The sequence below is a fragment of the Electrona antarctica genome, assembly GCF_951216825.1.
Source record: "Electrona antarctica genome assembly, chromosome: 14".
NCBI lineage: Eukaryota > Metazoa > Chordata > Actinopteri > Myctophiformes > Myctophidae > Electrona > Electrona antarctica.
In genome coordinates this window covers 11,802,015-11,818,217 of record NC_136795.1, presented here as the reverse complement: position 1 = coordinate 11,818,217, position 16,203 = coordinate 11,802,015, and the positions used below count along the sequence as shown (strand labels likewise).

General features: G+C 41.8%; 2 protein-coding genes across 2 annotated transcripts; one reads left to right on the top strand and one right to left on the bottom strand.

The window, feature by feature from the left end:
- Positions 1 to 1,510: 1,510 nt before the first annotated feature.
- On the bottom strand, positions 1,511 to 6,614 carry LOC306935972 (uncharacterized protein). The gene is made up of 4 exons (XM_079519356.1): positions 6,356 to 6,614; positions 4,582 to 5,289; positions 3,993 to 4,106; positions 1,511 to 2,849 (listed from the first exon to the last, which is right to left on the bottom strand). Exons 2-4 carry the CDS (start codon positions 5,227 to 5,229, stop codon positions 1,869 to 1,871), a joined length of 1,743 nt encoding a protein of 580 aa, XP_079375482.1. The 5' UTR covers positions 5,230 to 5,289; positions 6,356 to 6,614; the 3' UTR covers positions 1,511 to 1,868.
- Positions 6,615 to 6,768: 154 nt separating this feature from the next.
- On the top strand, positions 6,769 to 12,794 carry LOC306935973 (uncharacterized protein). Its single transcript, XM_079519357.1, has 7 exons — positions 6,769 to 6,902; positions 8,111 to 8,257; positions 8,648 to 8,821; positions 10,112 to 10,217; positions 10,513 to 10,666; positions 11,125 to 11,266; positions 12,228 to 12,794. Coding segments are annotated over exons 1-7 (846 nt in total). The 5' UTR covers positions 6,769 to 6,900; the 3' UTR covers positions 12,349 to 12,794.
- The last annotated feature ends 3,409 nt before the right edge of the window (positions 12,795 to 16,203 follow it).

The window sequence follows — 16,203 nt, the reverse complement described above, 5'->3', positions numbered from 1 at the left end:
CTAGATTTATTTTATAATGTGATGAATCTAGAGTTGCAATACCCTCCATTGACTCCCTACTCATCCAATTTGCGTTTGCGATCTGCTTGTCTTAAACAATGTTAAACTCACCAACATTGCAGCTGTAGTCCAAGCTTGAATTATCCTTTCAATCTGCCGAGCTTGTTTTTCATAAAAATCCCCCGTAGACATGTTATGAGCTACTTTCTGTCAAGAAATTCTGTGCAAGTGATTCTTTTTCTAAGCGTTGGAGTTTGGAAGCGCTCGTTTTTATTAAGGGGTCGCGCTGCTGCCTTCTGCATTATGTGCAAATGCGAAACAGATGGCATGCAGGGCCGTTCAATGACTTACGACGAGCGCTTCCAAACTCCAACACTTAGAAAAATAATCACTTCCACAGAATTTCTTGACAGAAAGTAGCTGATAACATGTCTACGGGGGATTTGTATGAAAAACAAGCTTGGCAGATTGAAAGAGGATAATTCAAGCTTGGACTACAGCTGCAATGTTGGTGAGTTTAACGTTGTTTAAGACAAGCAGGTGGCAAACGCAAATTGGATGAGTGTGGAGTCAATGGAGGGTATTGCAACTCATCATAGATTCATCACATTATAAAAAACAATCAGCAAATTGCGGCTATGGCTTCCCCAGGCCTGAGATTTGTGGACTTCTTACATAAAACACCAAAGAATTTATTCTAATCGACTAATCAATTGTTGAATTCTAATTTTATTTAAATATAATAGATGGCATGATTTTAGAGGAGTTATATGTCACAAACTCATCAAGTGTTTGGAAAACCAATGGAGATACTCCATGGTCATTCCAAATAGCAAGATTACTTGTGATACTAATTTCATTTGGTTTTCAGGTCTTACTTTGTGGCACAGAAAATTCATTGTCAGCAGCAGTATAGAGGGTATGCACGTGACATCATCATCATACCCGGAAGTTATGCGGGAACGCCTACTGAGTGGCAAAAACTACTTTCTGGCCTTGAAAGCCCATACATCCAAACAGAAAAGTCATATTTGATCGCATTAAATTCACTTTGTCACTCACTTTGCCACTCGATCTGCCATTCACTTTATGCATGCATCTATTGTTGACAGTCAAGTCTAAGATCTGAAACTCTCTTAATAAAAAAATACCAGTTTTCAATATCTAAGTTAGCATGCTCAAATAGAAGCCATTGTTCTCGCATTACTTTAAAAAATAATTAATTGAAATCTTGTTTGAAATTACCAAACCTGCCCAATGCCCACAGCCCTCCTCTGAGACACAGAGACAGAAATTGTACCATATTTTAATTGGCATTATGGAGAACCAATTATATGAAGATGGGTTGAAAATGGGTCAAGTGGAAATTTAACCGTCATGTAGTTGTATCCCTGTATTCAGTTAATTGTGTTTGATGCCTATGCCTAGATCCCAACAGTTTTGAATATGTATGAATAATTGACAGTTGAGTAATGGGAACCCCAGTGACATACAATAAACAATACAGTAATTATACTTGTCAGTCAGTTATAATTATGACGTTATAACATTGTTTTAAACATTATGTGATAAATAAATAAAACAGACATCAAACAAAATAATAAAAAAGGCATATTCTGAACATTACAGATTTACTTTTTCTCCCATTGTTTAGTTTTCCTCAAATTCCTTATATTGTCATTTGTGTTGTATAAAAAATATGCTACTTTTAAAACAAATTGTATGCAATGTTTCATAAACAAAATGAATTTCTTCTCAAACACACCAAAAAATTATTTACAAAAATAACCCTCTACAAAATCACAGCTAAGCCCTTTTGTCCTCCCTAAACAGCTCGCACATTAAATGGAATTTGAAGCAATCGAAGGTCATTCCACTTTAATAATATTGAGCTGGTGGTCCTGCGGCGAGTGGTTAGAGTTCAACACGGTCGAGACACTGCCGTCCTGGTGGCCGCCCGCTGGGCAGCTGCTGGAGTAATCCGATGTTTTATTTTCTGAACCCATGAATGGCTGAGAGTGTGACTGGGTGTATGTAGAGGCATAGGACTGTGTGTAGGATGGCATGAGTGTTTGACTGTGCTGCTGTGTGTATGCTGTTGCATAAGGCTGTGTTTGTGTGGGTGCATGAGAGAGTGGGAGACTCACAGGGTTATTACATGACTGGAACCCATTCATGCTAGTAGAGCTTAGTCCAGGCATTTTGAAGCTCCCCACCGTTTCCAAACTGTCTATTGGATTGTAGCTTGGCTGAGCTTGGCTGCACTGAGTGTATGTACCTTGGCTGTAGTTGTAAGTGTCTTGAGCAAGGGAGGTGGACATGGAGGAGTTTGACAGAGATGGAGGTGATGGAGTTTTGTTATGTTTCTGTCCGTGACAACAAGGGCCCAGTTTGGACGCTAGGCTCTGCAGGGTGCCAAGTATCTGCTTCTGAACTTGTGTCTGCTGTGCTTGCTCTCGCTCGACGCGGCACTGCTGCTCCACCAACATCTTCAGCGCCAAGCCCAGGCTACGCACCTCTGAGCCCAGGGCCTGGATCTGATCTTGGAGTCCGTGAACAATAGCTCCGCTCACAGCTCCGCTCACAGCTCTGCCTCCTGTCTCCTGCACTGCCTGCTGAGGGCTGAGGTTTACATCTCTCCGGGCAGGGCACTGAGCTCCAGAAGGTGCCTGGAGGCGAATCAGGACAGGACTCCCGGGACCCTGGGAAGTTTGAGGTGATGATGTCCGGTTTGGAAGCCGAATGCCAATCCGAGGGGCAGGAAGAGGGGAACGAACAGACGGAACTGGCCTCTGTGTGAAGAAACGTCTAGGGCCACCAGGCGCTCCTGGCTGGTCTTCTATAGTTTTCTGTACAACGGAGAATACAAAGTAATAAACTAGTAGAACAGTATGAACTAGAAAAAGTGCCCTTCTGGGCACAGGTCTCCACCAGGAGGATAGGAGTGTGTGTGATGTTTGGCAAAATGTTTAGTTTGATATAAACAGTGATATAAACATGTTTGTTTGTTTTTTGCAACAATTTTCTTCATTGTGTTGAGGAAATGCAGTCAGATCACTCATAGCATCTCTGAGGATAGAATTCTGGATGAGCTGGATATGTGCAGCATTTTGTACATAACGGGCCAGTCCTGAAGACTTTGGAAGGCAATCTTAGCCAATCAGTGTAGAATCTGAGAAATCAAACAGACTCGTCTTGATCACATGACTACCGATTTGCATGAGATTTGGATGAAATCTGTGCGACTGATATAAACAATGTGTTTAGCAGAAATCGGCCTCATGGTGGCGCTATAACCGGCAGATGTGGAGGGATGCAGGTAAAATGTTTTTCCATGCCTCTAGGGAGTGCGCATACAAAGTTGTACACAGAACGATGCAGTTATAGGTAAAAACAGGAATTGCCCTGTTATAGCGCCACCATGAGGCTGGTTTGGAAAATAAATTGTGTCATGTCGTCCTCAGCCTAGTGGAAATGTGCGTGTATAATTTCACGGAAATTGCACACTGTGTTTGTGATGTGGCATTTTGTTCGAAACGGACCAATCATGTGAGCTTTGGAAGCGAATCTTAGCCAATCAGGAAGGAAGATGGGAAATGGTGCAGATCCGTGTTGATCACATGACTATGGAGATAGTGTATACCGAATTGTGTGATGTATGGATAAAATGTGTAATCTACAGAAATGTGTTTTGCCTAAATCGGCCTCATGGTGGCGCTATAACAGGCCGTTGAGGAATATTTGGGGCAGAGGTTCGTCGTTGGCATCCAGGGAGTGTGTGTGCAAAGTTTGGCATGGATCGGGCCAACGGTGCCGGAGATTAGCTGGTAACAGACGGACAGAAGGAAGGAAGGAAGGACGGACGCACACACACACGGACGGAGTGCAAAACATACTCTCTCCCCATGCCTTTGGCCTGGTGGAGACAATAACAATTAAAGTTACACATTTAAATGTTTGGTCTGCTAGGTTAAGTTGGCCTCTTTTCTCACCTTTTCAGTAGTGAGATCATAGGTTTCGGGCTGTCGTGGAATTGCATTTCTCAAATCAGCTCCAGGGATATTGGACTGATCTCGCCTCAGCAAAGAAGCCACTTGTAGGAATGACTGCCGAAAAACAACATAATGCAGTCTTAATTTTTAAGACTGGGCCTCGTCACAAACTATTTTTCCTATTATAAGAGACCACAATTACAAACATGAGATGAGTTGGCTATGTCACTTTCAAGAGAAAATAACAATGTCATGCCGTAGGGAGGCATATTACATAATATTGAAACTTTTCCCAAATTTTGATTACAGATCATTTCGGCCTATAATATCAATATTGTTTGTGTGTTTCTTTGAAATACCACCATGTGTCTTATAGCTATACTATAACTGTGATTCTTGGTGCAGGTGCAAATCTCTAAAAACACAATTTTTATGTGCTCATTTATATCTTTCCATTAATGCCTGATTTTGGTGCATATATCCATGCAACATAAAGGGCATTATTTTGACACCGCTTTTGATACCGATACACATTGTTTTAAGCAATAACTTTGGTCAATATACATATGAATCCCTACTAGGCAGCTACCTTTGTCCTATGTGACAGGGCTTTATCCAACAGCCTCTTGCGGGCAGCCAAAATAGGACTTGTAGCTGGAGATGGTGTCACCCGTTTCCTCATTAAGGCTGCTGATGCCATCACTGTTGACCCGGCTCCTCCTGTCCCTATAGCAGTGGACTGAAGAGCCCTCTGTTGACTGTTCCGAGCTAGGGAGGTGACACTAACAATCTGAATGTCATTCTCATCCTTATTGGCCTCATTTTGCTGCTGTGGCCTGCTAGTGCCACTGCTCTCCCCTGACCCGGATGGCTTTGTCACAGTTTCCGGCACAGTGGTGGTCTGCTTGGTAAATTCTACTGCCGCGGCAAGGCCAGCATGATGAGATGCCTCACGCAGTAGGTTCTGAAGTTGAACGTTGCTCCAGCCCTCTCTTGCGGTTCCTCCAGCTCTAGCAGTAGTCAGCGCCTGTGTTGGGGTTGTGCTGCTGGTCCCACACTCCTCAGGCCTGACCCTACCCGGCTGTCTACCCTGAAACTCCCTTAGGAACAGGTAGATAGCTTGGGCAGACACCTTGATGTTTTCCAGCTCTAGAACAGCCTTAATTTTGCGAAAGCTTAGACCAGCCTTCCGCAGCTCCACAACTTTTCGCTTGGCAGCCTCATCCAGCCGGCCCATGGTCTCTTACTCAAGACTGGAGTGGAGGGAATTTCTTCTGAATATTTTTCCTACTGCCACCTGTTAAGAAAGCACAGTTAAGGATAGATAAATGTTTTCCATATATGGTACAGTGTAAGTTCAGGTTGTTGTTGTTGTTTGTGTTACTAAGGCAGACTATGAAAACATAGCAAAAAAACAACTATCATCATCCATCATTTAAGTCACAATATCTCTCTCTGCCTCTTCTTTTTTTACCTACCCCAAAGCATTCAGACTTTTATGTTTTCCTGGTATTTGTAATTGCATTATTATACCATGGGTGAAAAAGGAATTCCAGTGCATTTTTTTCTCTTTCTTTTTTATTTTATTTAAATGTATTTATCATTATTATGTTGTTATTATCTATGCATTGTCTGAAGGAAGGCAAACAAAACTAAGGTTTTGTCTAATAGTGCAGGAACATAGACAGCTATAATATATTTTCTGAGAATATTGACAATATAGACAGTACAGGATTACTGCTTTCATTAGAAGTCAAAGAAGTTTCATTGGTGACAGCGTTTCAACATAATATTTTTGTGGATATAAAAATAATGTCAAAGAGTATTTGATTGTGCGTTTAGTTTAGGTCTGGCAGTGGTACAGACAGAGACTAACAACGAAAATCTTTTGGTTTTAATGGAGGAGGTAGATTTTGGTTAACCATTAAAGGGACACTTCACCCCTTTTGCCCAAAAATATGTTTAGAAGATTTAGAACAATTTAGAACACTACATTTCATGACTTTTGCAGTATAACTTGGGACAATCCATTTTATGAAGATATGAAAAACTATGTCTGAGCCAGGAATATTTAAATTAATCTGGATTTTTCAAGGATGCAAATCGAATTAAAGCTCATTTAATATATCAAGCTGATTAATCACAGTGAGCTTGTAAATCTTCTATTGTTGAAAGATAATTTGAAAAGAAGAAAAAATATATACTGCCATAATACGATATTGTTGTGACAATATCGATGTAAATTGTCAACGTATGTCAGACCTTTATATAAACATGTTTGAGAATCGTGAGCAGGACTGAGCGATAAAAGAAACTAGTAGTACAGTACAAGCATCAGCTAAACAGCGAGTTTGATCGCTTACCTGCCGAATGGTTCCCTACAGGGACCCGAAAAGGGGGAGGAGGAGGCGAATCAATGGCGTTAGATCATAACCTTTAAATCATTCTGGACTGGAGTACATAACAACTTCTCTTATTTGCATGGATCGTGGCTTGCAGAGCAACGTTAGCAACGTTTTCCCCACACATTTTTCAACGTAAACAAATGGCTTCTTCTTCTTCTTGGTTGGCATCCTAGGCTACAAAATACAAATGGGTTGGTTGTGTGCGTGAAGCCTGGATTTAGGCTCCTTCGCACTACGGTGTCGCGTGCCAAAAAATAGCAGAGCTACAAGCTCACGGCGTGTCGCCTCTGCGACGACACGTGAGCTTGTAGATCTGCTATTCTCGGCGAGCGACACCGTCGTGCGACGAAGTAAATATAAACATTATTTGTCGCTTAGCTTGAATCGCAATTTCCGCTCTGGTGTCTGCCGTCTGGCCGCGTAATCATCATCATTCAGCGACACTAGTAGTAACACACTCTTGCTTGGGGATTCGATTCGGTCTTTGCATCGGAATTGAAGAAATGTGAGTATATTTTACACGTAATACATTTTAAACGTTGTATGTCGTGTGACCCGAAAACGCAATGGTGCGCGTAACTTAGTCCCCGAGTTGGCCTGGTGGTCACGATGGTTATCAAGGAATAATCGACGCAAATCGTGTTGTTGTGTAGGGTCAATGAAATCAATGGCGGCCGAAGCCTGCTGCTCGCAACAACAGCCGTGATACAGAATCTAACTATGTACAGAATATGCAGTCCAACTCTCTAGGGGCGGAATAACTTGCACCTTTACTTCGGTAAAAGTAGCAATATCACGTAGAAATACCATGTTACCAGTAAACAAGTAATATGCTAATGCTACAAAAACGTGGAACGCCCTACCAACTGTCATTAAGACATGTGAATCCCTTGACTCCTTCAAAACCGCTCTCAAAGGGCACCTACGGACGGCTGTAATTCGAAACTGGCCCCCGTAAAATCTGAATCCCCCACCCCCCTTTCCCCTCACTGTATATGTTTTTACCTCCTTTATGACGATTTCCTCTCTAAATGTTATGATGAATTGTAAACGGTGGACCCTCTTGTAACAAGTGTAATGCTTTATATGGTGTTGTCCACTCACAGTCAACAGTTTTTGTATTGCGTTGTGCTTGAAATGTACTGTAATTCTGCAAACTGTTAAATACTTCAATCAAAAACGTTCCATGCATTCAATTTCTGAATCACTTGAGTATTGATTGATTGAATACTTCATTTACAGTTTGCAGAAAAATAGCACTAGAAAGTACAGTTCAATACAAGGCCTGCTAAGAAAGCCCATGGCTCGGTCCAATTCCAAAACATTTAATGACATACAAATATATAGTACAATGCAAGTACATCATATAAACGGTTAGAAATCAAAAAGAAGAAAATAAATCAGTATGGGCATCAAAATAGGCTATACTTACAGTAGTTTTTAACCCAAAAAGTACTCGTACTAATAGGCACATTTCACAACAATTGGCTGCTTTTTATGTTGTGTTAATAATCTAAATATGAATGTAACTGGTGTAAGCAATGTGTAGCCTACTTTTAGTCAGATTTCACTTCTATTTCATTTTATTTTCCCCATATGACTTATTGACTTTTACATTTTGTCCAAAGAGCGTTTTCAGGACAGATTAGGCAGTATAGTGAATTATGTACTGTGTTTTTGATCTCTTGATGACAATCTTACTTCCACTTTTAGGGCACCGTCACCGACCAAAAGAAAGGAAGAGGAAAAGTCAAAAGACAGAGGCAAAGAGAAGACGGCTACCAAGGAAGCAGCGGACAAGGACAGGGGAAGGGAGAAGGGAAGGAAGCGTCGCAGTGCTTCTAGTGGCAGCACAAGCAGGTTTGGGTCACTGGACTCATCATGTTCATGTCATTCTTGTGTGATGATCGACATCACTGCATTGTTTGAGCTGGATTTATATTTAATGATTTATACCACAGTGGCGGTTGCTGAAAATACAGATTAGGCCAGTCACAATTATTACATTATCGCCTCCTTGCAATTATTTGATATAATCAGTGATTTTGCATAATCATCAAACTTGTTGGGTGAGTGCGTGCGTGCGTGCGTGCGCACGTGCATTTATAAAAATAAATGGCAGATCTGAGATTGTAGATGTAGCTATTTACTAAACATTTGAAAGATTTTCCAGAAACCAACAAATGCTCAAGTAAAGTACAGATACTCAAAGAATTTACCACCACTGACCATGATTATGTGCTCATCCAGATCCAGCTCTTCCTCAAGCAGCAGCTCTGGATCCAGCTCCGGGTCCAGTTCTTCCAGTTCTTCTGGCTCCAGCCGCTCCGGTTCTTCCAGCTCCCGCTCCTCGTCCTCCAGCTCGTCTGCGTCTCCGAGCCCGAGTCGCAGACGCCATGACAACCGCCGCCGTTCCCGTTCCACGTCAGTAACTGCCGTTGTATTTGCATTAGGGCTTGGCGATATGTCTTCAGATCACGATTATTTCAAACTTTTGCCTCGATTAATGGCCCCTACAGGCCTACACACTGTAGGAGTTTTAAAGTTGTCGGCGATCGTTATTTATTTCACACTACAGGAGTCTTTTTTTTAAATCGACTGTCATTATATCTGTGTGGCTTTCACAATAAACGGTTGGTTGCCGACTAGGCATCACAAACTGCAAGAGTTCACCAAGATGCGATCCAGACCCGATACATATAGGCTACATCGTTTGTTTTTTATTCCAATTCATTTTCAATTTGACATCGCACGTATGTGCAGGATGCCGTGATACAAGCGCGAGACCGACACAGGATGCCCCCCCTCTCTCTCTCTGCGTCCACACACACAGGAATAATAGGCTACACACATACAGGGCGAAATGTTTGTGATAGCGTAGCCTATGTACGCTATAGCGAGACAGGGCGTTAAATCTCGATTTTCATTACATAATTCTCTCTCTCCGTATGTACACGCACACAGCGCACAAGGTCCAAAAGTTTGCAGCGTTGATTCTGATGTGGTTTATCAACATTATTCAAGTGAAATGCGTAACAGCAATATTGGGCTAATATAGCTACCAATATGTACGACACAGGGATTTACCGACGGAATAAAGGTTATATCTTATCTGATCATCTATCGATACAGTCGACAGACAGACAGCAGTGCTGTGAGCACAGCTGTCCTGTGCTCTCATTGGCTGTAATACAGGCCTTCTCGAGGCGCAGTCGCAACCCAGTTCATACTGTAGGATGTCCAGTTGGCGACAGTCAAATATCAAACCTGCTAGATATTCCTAAACGCTCGGGAAGGGGTCGGCGGGCGCTTTTATCGGCGCTGGATCTTCTCGCAGCTCCTTTCACACACAGCAAAAGCTTGGCGATCAAAGCCCGATCTTGTGTCAGATCGGGAGTTTTGTCGGTGAGCACCAAAAATGCTCCCCGACAGCATAATCAGAGCAAATATCGTGCAGTGTGTACGAGCCATAAATTATATAAAGCAGATATTCAAGCGCTGCGTTGTGAGCTTGTAGATCTGCTATTTTGTTTTGCACACCTCAAAGTACTAAATAATGCAGGGATTACGTGGTCAATCAAGATAAACCACTTGAATTTGTTATTTTTTGGACCACTCTCATGCAAAAAAGAGAGAAAAAATGGTTGCCCTTCATTTCAGTTGTGATAATGATTGAAATCAAAGATTTTGTCTGTTTTTGTGAACAACACACAGGTCTAAAACACAGAAGAGAGGAGATGATAAGGAGCGGAGGAAACGGAGCCCAAGCCCCAAACCGACGAAAGTTCATTTAGGAAAACTGACCAGAAACGTCACCAAGGTGAGCCCAGGAATGGTTCAGACTTGAATGCAGAATCCACCATCCAGCCTGCTCATTAATCCAGCTTTTCTCCTCTTCAACTGCTTATCGTCTATGTTGGTAGACTGTTTTAGATGTTTGTAGAACATTCTAACCATAGCTGAGTCCCTCATTGCTCTTAATATTTTTGTTTTTGTGCTTGCAATTATTTGGATGACAATCATCAAGTAAAATGTCATGACCTTGACAGCAAAATACAATTGCTGAACAGGAACCTTTTTGTGCTTGGTTGTTAACAACTTGCTTGCGTTCCCAGGAACACATCCAGGAGATCTTCTCCACTTATGGGAAGATAAAACTGGTTGAGTTGCCAATGGACAGGGTACAGCCACAGCTGTCTAAAGGTTATGCCTATGTGGAGTTTGAAACTCCAGAAGAGACCCAGAAGGCCCTCAAATACATGGATGGAGGTAAAGGGCACATATCCTTACCATTATTCTTGAATAACCAGAATTTTGTTGTTTTGTTTTTCTTCTTCTAGGAGTCAACAGTAAGCCCTATTTTATAATTCGATATTTCAAAAGCGGCTAAAATGGCTCACAACTCATTGCGGGATGATGCTTGTAGATTGGCTAGTTCCAAAATGTGTAAAAAACAATTTCATTAGTTTGAATAACTGATGCACCACTAATATGTTTAGAGTTGCGTCTGACAGGTCAATAGATGTCATACTGCCACAGAACACTTTTGTGTTCTGAATCCCCTAATCCCGCCCACCCTAAGCTCTGAATGACGTCATATTCTAGTTTTGGGCCAACTGAACACATTTCGTCTGCTCTGGTGTAGTATGCAATGGGCTTTACTCTGCAGCAGAACATGCATTCTGATTATGTAGGGGTTTGTTCTTTCCCTTGTCTGCTACTTTCAGGTCAGATTGATGGACAGGAAATCACTGCCTCTGCTATACTGACTCCGAGAATCCGTCCTCCAATTCGTAGACAGTCTCCCCTCCGCAGAATGCCACCACCTCCCCCTCTGTGGCGTCGCACCCCACCCCGCATGAGGAGAAGGTACATGATCTATTCTACATAGCCCACAAACATTCCTTCATAGTAATCATCCATTGTAAACACAGCTGAATGTAATAATATAACCAAGATTACAGATCCCATTGCCTGGGAGGACGGTTCACGAAAACCTCAACCCATTTAGACCTGAGGTCGATTCTACAAAATGTCTTCTAAATACTGACAGTTTTCTGAAAGACCCAGGTCTCAATGTCAGTGCTTCTCCATCCTAAAAAATATATGTAATTGGCCACAGACCCCCCCATCTCAAAAGATGTTTCAGGAAGAAGAAGCAAATATTTGAATTAAAAAATGTTCGCTGTGAAAGAATATATGTTAAAAAATGTGCACGTTTTCACTATTTTTTTTTATAGCTAAAGTATAACGGAATGCTTAAAACACCAAAAGGGGTTCCCGTCTTAATAAACAGCTTACATTTGAGGGAAAGTTAAACATTCGGCTTTGTCATGCCTTCATATGCCAATTAGAGGCGGATTTACCATTGGGCTAGGGTGGGCTACAGCCCGGGCTTAATGATTTGAAATTTGAAATTGTAAAGTATTGCAATCCAATTCAAGTGAGATTTATGTTTAGTTATTGTACATTTAGTATTATGGTTAAAACAGTGAGAGCTTCAGACAGTGACGCTGTGTTGTGGGTTAGCTGTGGAAACCCCTGCCAATGTCGCTGTGCATGGCAGCCTGCATTCAGCGACTAGTCTGTCTGCCTGCCTGCCTGCCTTTCTCCTTTGGAGGGGCTGGGTACCCCAAAATTACAGCGAAATTAGAACAAAATAGGCCAATCTTTTTCCGGGCGCGCGACCAAAATGCACCGCACAGCCCAGGGGGGCCCTGAAATGTTGTCTAGCCCTTGGGAGGGTAAATCCGGCCATGATGCCAATGGACACTTAACTTCTGTGGCAGAAGTTTCCTCCGGATCATTAAAGGCTCATCTTTTCTTTAAGGTCTCGGTCGCCACGGAGGCGTTCCCCCGTGAGACGTTCCCCCGTACGACGTCGCTCCCGTTCCAGATCTGCCGGCCGCAGACGACACCGCTCTCGTTCCAGCTCCAACTCCTCTCGATAGACCCTGCAGTTGACCTTACGCCTAATTTATGCGACTGTGTGCATTGTGAGCTTGTAAGTCTGCTATTATTGGCGTGTGACACCGCCGTGCGACAAAGTATAAATCGGGCTTAACTGGGAGGACCCCATCCCCCACAATCTTTTAGAGATGTTTCAGACAAGCCACAAATGTATTGTGTCAGAACATAAATTGGATTGTTTATTAACTTCATTTACTTTTGCTTTGTTAAAAATTACCTTTTCTTAAAGGTGATCAATAGATTAGTAAACCATTTGTTATGTCATAAACTTAACCCAGAGTTGAGTCTCCATTTTTGTTTTAGTATTTTTTTCTTTCTTTTTTTTATTGAGTTTATTCAAATGCAATTAGCTCAAAGTGTGATATGCTTTTACATGTACTAAATTTTTACATTTTTGAAAATTAAAAATAAACAAAGATGAGTTGTACGTTTGATTCTGAATGGTTATTTGAGTTTTTGTAGTTTTGTGTTCATCTCATGGTGGCTTTAAAACAATGAACTTTAAAACAATGAAATTTGAATTATGTAATGGTGCACTGGGAATGAGTTAATACAGTTTGTGGATGTGATTAAAAAAAAAAGGTATGCTATATATTGATGAGATAAAGTAGACCTTTTAAGCAGTTACCATTATGTATAAGAGTGTGCACCCTTGCTGTGCTCAAGCAAGGTCACAGAGGGAGAAAGTTTTCTATAGGCTATAGTGTCTGGAAAAGCAAAGACGGTTGAAAGCTAGTGTAGAAAATAGCAGACCTGCAATGCAAGATCACAAGGTGTCGCGGTTGGCGCAACTGTGTACCGCCTCAGGTGCTGGAACAGTGCAAGTTTGTATTTTTTGTACATTAAAAATGATGACTATGCTGCATATGGTCATTTTTAACAGTTTAACCTTTTAAGCATACAATAGGGATGTGCTGAACTGCCGATGAGACATTTTGGCCGATATCGATATCCGATATAATTAAGTAAATAAAGCTTGTAGATCTGTTCAAGCTGTTACTTTGGGCTTGTTTATCTGTAAAGACGGACCGATTCATTGAACCGATTAATTAATCACTAATATCTATGCATTTGACACAATGTTAAATATGGAAGAGAGTCAATTAAAGCTTCTAGGCTACTATGATTCTTTTCTTTTTTGCAGTAGGCAAAATAGCACATATACTGTCTGTAATAGCGGTCCACGGAATTTAAATTCATCACACTATTGCACCTGTTTATGGTTGGGAGTCGGGACTCAACTGGGAGACAGATGCTGACTTGTGCATATGACAGCATGCCCTTCAGACCTTCAACGCTCATGTTTATGTGGTCTGTTAAACTGTTTGTTTAGGCTTCCTATATTATTAAGGAAGCCTCTGTAGTCAGTCAGTGTGTCTTGTCTGTCTGTTCCGCATTGTTTATTGTCTCCACCAGGCCGAAGGCATGGGGAGAGAGTATGTTTTGCACTCCGTCCGTCCGTCCGTGTGTGTCTGCCCGTCCGTCTGTGAACAGCTAATCTCTGGCACCGTTAACCCGGTCGATGTCAAATTTTGCACACACACACCCTGGATGCCAACGATGAACCTCTGCCCTAGAATTTCCAGAACGGCCTGTTATAGTGCCACCAGGAGGCCGCTTTGTGCAAAACAAGTTTTTGGACAGTACAACCAACAGATTTTGTCCAAACATCACGCAAATTGGTACACAGTCTCTCTAGAGCCATTCAACGAAACGGGTCTTTCAGATTTCTCAGACTCCATCCTGATTGGCTAAGATTGTCTTCCAAAGTTTGCAGGAGTGCTCAGTTTCAAACAAAATGCTGCAAATCATGGACACATCGTGTGATTTCCGTGAAATTGTGCACGCACATTCCCACTAGGCCGAGGAAGAAATGCCACGTGAACATTTTCAACTGCACGGATCTGTGGATAACTTTGTATGCCAACTCCCTAGAGGCCAAGGAAAAACCGCTTTGCCTGGAATCTTTCACATCTGCTCTTTATAGCGCCACCAGGAGGCCGACATATGTAAAACACATTTTCTAATATTACTCCTTCAGATTTTATCCAAATTTCACGTAAATCGGTACACATGCTCTCCATAGTCATGTGATCAAGACACGTTTGTTTGATTTCTCATAATCCACCTTCATTGCCTACAATTGGCTTCTAAACCTTTCAGGAGTAGCCCGCTTTGTACCCGTTTTGCCACAATTACTCAACGCTGCGTCCGATTGCGGTGAAACTGCATGCATATTCCCACTAGGCTGAGGAAGAAATGCCACTTGACAGTTTTCAAATCAGCCTCATGGTGGTGCTACAACGCGTCACACACACACACACACACACACACACACACACACACACACAAAACATGTCCTCCTGGTGGAGACCTGTGCCCAGAAGGGCACTTTTTCTAGTTCTCAGTGGGTTGAGGCAATTAATCCAAACGTGCATACAGATATTGACCATTACCATATTATGCAGACAGTGAGGAAAGCCAGTTTCTCAATTTACCAAAATGTAAGCTGTTTTACTTTTGTGTATAATGGGATTGGGATCTGTCATGGTTACAGGCTACAGCTGGCTATGGGATCTGTACTTCTGTAGCCGCTGTCTAGACTTGGCTTTTGCAGAATTTGCAGAAAGGAGTAATTAGGGACTGTTTTATGGACTTCACTGCACCAGCACGCAAATTGAGTGACACGTGCAATGTTCAAATTAAGGTTGTTATTCTCCAAAACCTAAAACTATATTATGCACCGAGCGCACAATCCAAAAGTCTGTAGGCCTATATAAGTTTGGCTTCGCACATTGCAGGGTATGCAATCACAAATGATGGTATATGCTATCATATGTGGCCTAGATGTGACACAGATACAAGGTGGTTTTGCTATAATACTGTGTGTGTGTGTTTGTGTGTGTGTGTGTGTGTGTGTGTGTGTGTGTGTGTGTGTGTGTGTGTGTGTGTGTGTGTGTGTGTGTGTGTGTGTGTGTGTGTGTGTGTGTGTGCGTGCGTGCGTGTGTGTGTGTGTGAGAGAGAGAGAGTTTGTGTAAAGACAAGCTCCCTGTTCACTTTATTTGTCATGATATGAAAGTAACACAGTCACCATCAAAGCTCAGTGATAGTGTAGTGGTTTTCCACCAGTGTGCCTTGGGATTCTCAGCCTGAGAATCATTCTGTGGGATCCACACATTATTAATGCAATATACAAATATATAAAATGTTATGAATAATATTTGTATTTACTATATATCACTACTTGCATCGCATTGCAACACTTTGTGAGCTTGAACTTGAGAATGAATACCGAGGTGCCTTGAAACTTGCCCATTGGTGGTCACAAAAAGATTGAAAACCACTGACAGACAGCACCACAGAATTCAATTCAATTCAAAGGAGCTTTATTCGCATGAGAAAACATACGTTTACATTGCCAAAGCAAGTGTCAAAATATAATAAGAACAGTTGAAAATGCAGAAAGTACACAGTTGGGTACAGCATTGTATAAACAAACAGAGCTATGTCACATTGTGTCGTTTTATACATGTTATACATGCAGGTATATGAGGGAATAAAGCTTTTTGAAACAAATAGCAGTCATTCTTTTGCAGTGACGTTGGGACAAATGGCAGCATATTTTTCAAAACTATTTAAATAGTATACAAAAACAGTGTGCAAAAGAGCTTGGTTTATGGCTTCATTTTGGAGTGGCATTCTCTGCCAGTGCCCCCATCCCCACCCCTCTTATACATTTTGCTGCTATTGGTGATGTTACCGATATGTAATGTAGGCTATTGTATGTATTTCATGTCTTGTTGATGAATTGAGTGCAATGTACCACAATGGAAACA